Raw genomic sequence first — 8,832 nt, forward strand, 5'->3', positions numbered from 1 at the left:
GAGTCACCACAGCCACCTGGCACTCCACCTCATAGAGCTCCTTTTTCAGCCGCTCCACCTCCGCCTGCGAAGCAGCGAGCTGGACCTCAGCAGCTCTCTTTTCCTCCTCTGCCTTGGCAGCTTTGGCCTGGGCAGCTCGCACAGCGTCCCCGTAATGCATTGCCTCCTCGAGGCGCTTAGCGAGGTCCTCCCTCTTGGAGTTTAGATCCTTCACCAAGCCCTCGAGTTGGATACTCGTACTTAGTGCTCGGGCCACGCAGGCGCTGTTCGCCGCCACCAAGTCTTCAGCAGTACAGGAGGCGGTGTGTTCCCTCCACTCTTCAGTCCAATACTTGCTGTGGACCACCGCCACCGCAGCTGTTTCTGGAGGGAGAGCCTCCAGCACCTCCCTTACCGGCTCTTCGGAACTGGTGCCGAGGAAGTCAACCTCTTTGCTGGAGCGAGCCCTTTTTCTCCTCTGCTGCCCCGGAACATGTTCAATAGGTACAGCCGCGAGGGGCGCCGCGTCCGGGGCAGCGACAGGCTCCGTAGCAGTGGGATTTCTCTCTGGGAGGGCCACCCCCGTGGGAATAGTTGTCTGCCGCATAACTGGGGGTGGCCTCGCCACAGTTGGGCGTTTGGGAGGTACAGTACTTTTCTTGCCCTTCCTTTGAAGGTCGGCCTCTGGATCTTCCTGAACCTCCTCCTCCGTCGGAGGCTGAAGTCTCTTACTGGCCTCCACCAGCTCCTCCATTTGCTTTTTATATGAAGAGGAGGAGGCCTTCAGCGCCCTTGCTTCGGCCATCATTTTCTGAATTGTTTTGAAGTCAGGGCGTACTGGCAGCTTCTTCTTGAAGTTATCTGCAAAGAAACGAGTGAGGAATTAATACAAGTATAGGGAGTTCAGTTTAAAAGAGTGTGGGCTTCGGTCCTATTACCTTGGGACGCCATTAATTCGTGAGTGATGAAGTGTATGTTTTTCCGAATGAGCCTGTGATATGATCTTTTCTTCTGAGGCAGTTGATAAATAACGCAAATAATGTCGAAGTCCTCTGTCGACAGCTCGCACCGAGGGAGGGAACCTACGAAAAGAAACATCTGTTAAACACAAGCCCGACCGAAGAGAAATAAAATATCAACTACTATACTCACTAAGTGTTGAAAACTTCGTCGGGACTGTAAGAGGCGCCAGGGGGTCCCCCTCCATTGTGTCCCATCGTCCCGCTGCCCAGCACCAAGAGCTCTTCCATTCCTTGATGGAGCTCGGCAGATCGATCACAAATGGAGTGTGGGAACCCCATGACGTCAGGTAGTACCAGCCCCGGGTCTTATCCCCCCCGGCAGTAACCTTGGGTATGTAAAGAGTTTGGAAAACGGAAAGGGGCATCTCCACTCCTAACGACGCCTCTTTCCACAACATCCAGGAGCCCACCATCTGGCTCCAGGAGTTCGGATTGAGCTGCGTCGGGGCTAGCCCGTAAGACCTAAGCACCAACCTAAAGAACGGGTGAATAGGCAGCCTAAGTCCGGCCCTAAGGATCGCCTCGCTAATGGCCACGCAGCCCGGCCTTGGATAACAAGCCCTCTCTTCTGGCCCTGGGAGAATCAGGTCCACATTGTCCGGGATCCTATATTCCGTCCTAAGTCTACCAAGGTCGGCCTCCCTCAACTTTGATGGGTAGTCCGATGCCCCCCAGTGCACAGAGGTATCCGGAGGGCTATCTGGTCGCTTCCACATGTTTTCCCCTCCCATTATGGCCCCAACTATTTCTGAGGAGGTCGCCACAATGGGCTCGTCCACCCTCACAATCTCTAAACTCCTACCCATACCAGAACTCCCTTCCGAGGCCATTCGTTAAGAAATATTTAGTCTAAATGGGTACTGGAACTTACGGGTTCGAAAGTGTTTCCTAGCCGGAAATGGTGCAAGAGCGCCGGAAATATCACTCTCTGTCGCCGGAGTTACTTGTAGAACGCCGGAAATCGCCGAAAACTTGGGAGAAAATTTTGTTTTTTCGTGGCAAAGGTAGAAACTCTGGTAAGCCCCCAAAGTTCACCTTTTATAGAAAAAACGAAACCAATCTCCACCTTTGAATTCAAATACGGTCAATCTAAACCGTCCGTTGTATTCTCGATCCCAGCCGTTGAAATGAAACGCCACATGTGATCTAAGCCCAAGATGTCGCCGTGGCTTTCACGCTAAAATGAAACGCGTCGCCTCGGTTAACAACAGCCGTCAACAATAATTACTGGCCGCGACAGCCTTCTAGGGGAATGGGTGTGGTACCCAACTGTCACCTTGGAAACACGCAACAGTTGTCAAATCATTGGACTTCTGGGTCACCTCGGATTATCTCCTCCCCCCACTTTACAAAGCTTGGCCGCAACCGATGCGAAGGCCCCAGTCGCTAATCACCTCGGGCGCTGCGTTCCCTCCATTGCTTTACGAAGTTCTAGCCATCTCCCCACGCGTCGACCCTTTGTCCGTCAACGCTTCGACGAGAACGAGTCCCCCAACTTTACAAAGCCTGGGCGCACCCGGTGCAATTGCCCCGTTTGCTATCACCTCGGTCGATGCACCCCCATCCCATGCTTTGCAAAGCTTGAGCCGTCTCCCTCTTCCTGACAACGCTTCGGTGAAGACGAGTCCCCAAAAATTTCTATAACGCTATAACGCTCTGCGTTCTTCCAATGCTCTACAAAGTTTCGGCTGCCCCCATGCCGCGATCCGGTCAGGAAAACAAATCCACGTATAATATAAATATCCATTCTCAGGTTTGGGGGACCACTGTTACGCCTCATTTTATGAGCCTCGCTGATTCTGACACATTTTCTGAGGCAATTCATAAGCCCTCGCTTATTGGAGCTACCCATCTTTTGAGGCAATCTGTAGGACCTCGCCTACTTGAGAGTTTAGTTTTCAAATCCGACCCGCATATAAATAACACGACTCGGACTTGGGGGACTACTGTTACGCCTATGAATTATCACTCCATATTGGGCCACCTTATTGGACCCGAGCTAGGGCCATTAGTGTTGTGCGCCTAGCCGAAGTGCCTATCACTCCGCTCACCTCGTACTGGACTCGAACTTAGGCCCATCAACCCGCCTTAGCCCATTTCACATCATTTCTCTATAATATGAATTCAATTCACAAGTTAAGGTTTCGAGGGGACGAAGCGAGGGTGCCTGTTGGAGCCATTTTTGGAGGTCAACAGATTTCCTTTTTATGAGCCTCGGAACCACTCCGACCCCCCGAAGCCTCTCCGAAGTGATACATCGATTCCTGCCACTGATATTCTGAAGTGTCCCGTCTCCGAGGTCGGGTTCAAGTGGCTTGAACCCCCGTTAGAAGATTCGCTGCCAATTTAAGATTTGCTCTGCATATAAGGTTTAAATTGATGTGACGTCCCCCATAAAGCTATTTGATGTGACTTATCAACTTTATGTCAATTCGACTAGGGGGAAACAAACTGTCCGCCCACTCTACAAGCGCGGCTGATTGACGTCTATGAGCAGACACTTCATACCGTCAGATGTATACACGTGTTCCACATCCCACGGTTCATACCATCTATAAATACCCAAAGATTGGCCAGAGGCAAAGGTAATGAAACTCTCAATAGATAGCACTTCATAACAAGTTTATATATATTCTCCTCCCCCTTTATTGACTGATTGAGTTGTGTAGTCCCTGAACACTGCTCCGACCACCCAAATCTGACTTGACCGTCGGAGTGTATACGGCCGCCACCACCGTTGGTTCCGGCCGTGTGCGCCTGACAGTGTGTTCATTTCGTAGGGAGGAATACGTGGAGTAGCTACAAGTTGGCCACGTGGAAGAGCCATTTTTAGAGGTCAACACTGATAATCGAGCTTACTAAATTGCAGATTGAGAGTGAGAGATCTGTGCAAAAGGAAAAGATACTTGAGGTGTAAAGAATCAAGGATATTAACAAACTCATGCAGCCATCGATGGAAAAATCTGGTAATTTTAGCTATATATCTAAAGTGGACTTATTTCCCTTCTGGGGAAAAGAAATTGCTGTAACATCAAGGATAGTTGGCTCTTTCAAATGCACCCATGATCATGGCGGATCCAGGAAAAAATTTAACACAAGCTAATGCGTATATAAAAAAAAAAAAATATATATATATATATATATATATTGCACATAAAAAAACAATTTACTTAAAAAAATTTTAATGAACATTTGGACCAACCGCCCATGCCCATGATGGATAGTTATGAATTAACATATGTCCTTGTTTGTGTCACTTCTGATCATCTGTGTCTTAAGCTCGTTAATTGTGCTAATATCAGTTAATGTCGACTTTTCTACTCGTGTAATAGTGCCACACTGAGAAGGTTATAAGATAATTTTGAAGCTATCTTAATGCCAAGATTATTAAAAAAAAGTATGACAAACAAAAAGGAACTGGGAATAACTATTTTTGAAGTTTTAAGTTACTGTCATTGAAGGTATTCATACCCTTGTCATGGACATCCTAGGCAACCAAACTAGATTAGTTTGCTTAAAATTTTCCTTTTATCAAATTCTGAACTTCCCAGTTTCTATACGTGCAAAAATCTTTGATCAGATTCTTTTATCAATAAATAAAAAATTCTATAATTTATTTCTCCAAGTAAACAGCTACGCGAAGTTTTAGCAATACAATATGCAACAAGTATAGTAATACTTTCCTTCTACTATTTTCTATTTTAATTTGTAGTTACTATATATGCATATTTTGGAACGCTAATAACAATGAATATGGGTTTATTTTAAATTGTCTAGCATAAAGTGAAAAGTTTTATCCGTATTAGATTTATTTGGTTTACCCTCGCAGTACAGTCCCCAATGTACAATTTTATTTTTTTTTTTTTGATAACCCAGGTGTCCCAGCTTAGTCGGACTAAATCCTGGACCTCTAGCCCCCGGCCCTTCAGTGACTAGTGGAGGTAAATCGCAGGTTGTGCCCTTGTTGGTTCCCACATGGCTTTTACTCCTTCCCCAAAGGGACCCTCCTCCATGGTTATTACATCACCAAGCTGCTCCAACCCTTCCTCTGGTTATTACATCACTTGGCTGCTCCAACCAGGAATCGAACTCCCCACACTTGGTTCCAGAGCCCCCCAATGTGATTGTTCCGCCAACTTGGATGTGCCCTGGGGGGCCCCAATGTACAATTTAAACCCGTCGTTAAGTAGGTTTAGACCACAGATGAAACTTGGATTTCAACTTATGCCAAAAACTTGTCATTTCTAGACTTTGCGCTTGATTGGTCATGCTTAGCTCGGGTTGGTATCAATTAAAATCAAAATTTTAATTTAAGTCAAAGTTAATAATTAATTTTAGTCACTGTAATTGAGGGTGGGCTTAGTACAATAGTCTGTTCAGGGATAAGATATTGGAAATTGATTCACATTCTCTAAGAAAATCACTTTTCATACGAACACTTTAATATAATTTGGTTTCAAATTGCTTTGATTAATTATTTAAGTGAAATCTGCTAGTCGACTAGGGTAGCTCGCAAGTATGCGTTCTTCGACACGAGGAGATGGTCGTAGGAATTTTTTTATGAAACATTTGAAAAATTGGATTAGTGTTGTACTAATTTGAAAGGACACTCGACCATTTTATATAGTTTGGAACTTGGATTTGAGCCCAATAACCATAGGCACTTTAGCTGTGTTTTGGCCATGCACTCTTGATGAGGCCATGTATACCTCACTAAGATTCCCATTGATACTTCAGCCACATTTTCTTGCTTTTATTATTATCTTTTTCTTCATTTTTTCTTATGACAGAATGAGATTTCATATTTTGTTACACGAATAATGTTATTCATAGTCAGCGATTGTCGGTGGTCATCTTATAAGTCGGTTTGTTATTTGAGGCATTAATGGATGACAAGCTATTTTACTATACTCGTACTTTTTTCAATTGCTCTAGAATTGCCCTGTTTGACAATTATTATTTCAAAACTTTTTTTTACATACTCATTTTCAATCACATGTACACACAATGAAATATTCTGCACGTAAATTCAAAAAATTTCCCTACTTTTTAATTATGCATTCTCCAAAAAAAATTACTATTCAAAACACCATTTTATCCAAATAATAGTTGTCAAAGAGGGGCTATGTTCACTCTTATCCATCTTATCGTGTTTTTCATGGTAGTTATATCTAGTAGTACTCATTCCTCTAGCAAAGCCCTTTGGTCGCATTACTCTCATCTCTAGAGGGATTTAAGCTCTCGTTCTCTAGCTTTCAAGGAATTGATAACTATGTCCCATGGTTAATGGCTTGTTTAATCTCTCTAGCAGATTCAGGTTTGAAGTTTAGAGGTGATTGATTTGTAATCATCAGGCACTTCATCTCCGGAGTCATCAATGTCTTGCACTATTTAATTGAACACATCTAAACTCTCATCGAGATCTTTTGAAAGATCTAACTAAAAGGGAAAAGGTTGTTTTATCTGGTAAATATTTAACCATTTGCAATTTACTCAAATCTTCCCCCACAAATTCTTAGCACTATCTGATTTTCCTACTTTTCTAGATAATCGTATCGGGAAATCGCCTTCAGAAGTATAAACTAAAAAGGTCCAACTAAAATTATTAGAAGTCATTTTGCACTTACGTGACGTCGAAATTTAACACAAAGTTAAAATATGGCTCATTATATTAGTAAGTACGAAATATGATAGAGGCAGCAAATTATAGAACACTATCATAGCTCAGTGCAGAGAGCTAATCAAGGAAAAACACTTATTCTCACAAAAACAGCAGTTTCAAACAGATTTATCACAAAGATAAAGATTGCAAATAGCAGATGCAGAATGGACGTACACACACGTAGATACAGAATGGCATATAAGGTAGGCCAAGATGGGCTAAAGGACATGCATACACACATAAAGCGGCTAAGATAGGCTAATGAACTGTCTCAAAGCTCATTTGACATAATTGATATCCAGTTAGCCAATGTGGATCTAATTATATGTCACGTAAGTTATTAGTATAATAAGGTAAATTGTATAGTTGCGTTCAAGGATAGATTCCGGACTGAACTAAAAAAATTTCACATTAAAAGTTTTTTTTTTTTTTTTTTTTTTGTTACATGAAACATTGAAATGGGCTAATATGATAAAGACTTCTCATTAAAAAATTGAAATAAAAAAGAAATTTATGCAAGTAGTCTTCTTAATTTAGTTCGTTGATATCATTTTTTACTATTTGATTTGTACAAAATGTTATGATATATAGAAATGAGGTGAATTTTCATCTCTTTTCCCTCACTATCTCCATCTCCCTCCAAGAATGTTGGGCTTTAAAATAAGACACTGGCATGTTTTCTTTTCTATGACACTTTTTGTCTCAATCCATTCTTCTTTTATTGGAGATGAATGAATGTATATTTCCTTCTTGTAAGGCTTTCCATGATTTCTTCAAACAGAATGTGATCATAATTAGGTCAAGAATAGAACCTATATATTATGGGATTCTTTTTTGCTTTTCTTAGCACTATGGGTAAGTTTTAACTTCTTTTTTATTTTTTGATATCGTCTAGTAATATGCAATACCATTTACGAAGTAGTGATATGCATCTCAACCTTTGATTTGTGTCAAATCATCCGCTTTACCTAAAGTGTAAAATGAAAGTATCTTGCAATCCCTCATCACTCTTTTCTTTTTCCTTTTACTAATTCACAGGTGCGTTCATCATATTTTTTCTCTCATTCTTTCAAGAAAAGCTAAATGGAGGGACCATCAATTAGTTAAATGATAAAATATAAGAAGGCTTATATCAGTTGAAAAATTATATGAATACTTTCAGTTTTATCAGAATTAAATTGAGATAGAAACCAATCTGGCTTCTGAAATTAGGTGGTATTCCATATTGAATAAATTTGATGAAAAAGTTAAAGAATTTGTGGAATGTGATATTTTTTTCACCAAAAAGGTAGCAAGATCCAATTAATATTCCTTTAGGTATAGTTGGCTCAGCATCCTTCTTATTTATATGTATTGATAATTGATCCAAAGACCAAAAACAAACAACATAAATCATGTATCCAGAAAATAGTATCAGGACTTCGTCTCCTCTTTGTCGAAAGTAGTCTTTAAACATTAGTGAACCTTCCAGCTATGTTTGTTATGCACTATTGACCAAGATGGATGGTATAATATTACAAGATTTTAGTTTCTATTTTTCTTTAATGTTGTTCTATACCATTTAGTTCAAGTATTGTATAACAAAGCACAGATGTTGAGTTTGTCCCATATCGGTTGTGGAAGGGACTAATTGTCAGTTTATAAGTATAATGGAAAGTCCCACCTTTTGAGTTAGCTTTTGGGATTGAGAATGTGTAATATCATCCAACACTGACATCAGAGCCCAAGTCATCAACAAATATCAGACTCAACAATCACGAAAGATGCGAGTTTGTGTGAGGGTGAGACAAATTTGAGCTCAACCATGGCCCGCTATGTGAGGGAGAGACGGGTTTGATCTCCTGCAGGGTCAGATGTGTGAGGGTAGAAGGGTTTAGTCTCCCGCAAGGCCCGATGTGTGAGGGGAAGATTGTTGAGATTGTCCTACATCGATTGTGAAAGAGACTAATGGTTAGTTTATAAGTATGAAGAAAAGTCTCACCTCTTCAATTAGTTTTTGGCCTTAAGAATGCCCAATACCACCCAACGAATGGGGAAATAGAATAATACCATTATGCCTCTGTGTTACAAACTTGAGGCACTTTCCAGAGCATCCATCTTATTTTCAATTTAATTTGGTGTTTTATTTAATGCAGTTTCCGGGAAAAAAGGGGGGGGGGGGGGGGGGGG

General features: G+C 41.7%; 1 protein-coding gene across 1 annotated transcript in view; it reads right to left on the reverse strand.

The window, feature by feature from the left end:
• LOC111411395 overlaps positions 1 to 1,094 on the reverse strand; it is a 5,339-nt gene extending 4,245 nt beyond the window's left edge. Inside the window, exons 1-2 of the mRNA XM_023041930.1 lie at positions 918 to 1,094; positions 8 to 840 (exon numbers count right to left, since the gene is read on the reverse strand). Coding sequence (XP_022897698.1) covers positions 8 to 840; positions 918 to 1,077 — 993 coding nt within the window. The 5' untranslated portion in view covers positions 1,078 to 1,094. The remainder of the gene's footprint in view (positions 1 to 7; positions 841 to 917) is intronic.
• Positions 1,095 to 8,832: the final 7,738 nt, after the last annotated feature.

The sequence above is a fragment of the Olea europaea genome, chromosome 15, assembly GCF_002742605.1.
Source record: "Olea europaea var. sylvestris chromosome 15, O_europaea_v1, whole genome shotgun sequence".
Taxonomy (NCBI): domain Eukaryota; kingdom Viridiplantae; phylum Streptophyta; class Magnoliopsida; order Lamiales; family Oleaceae; genus Olea; species Olea europaea.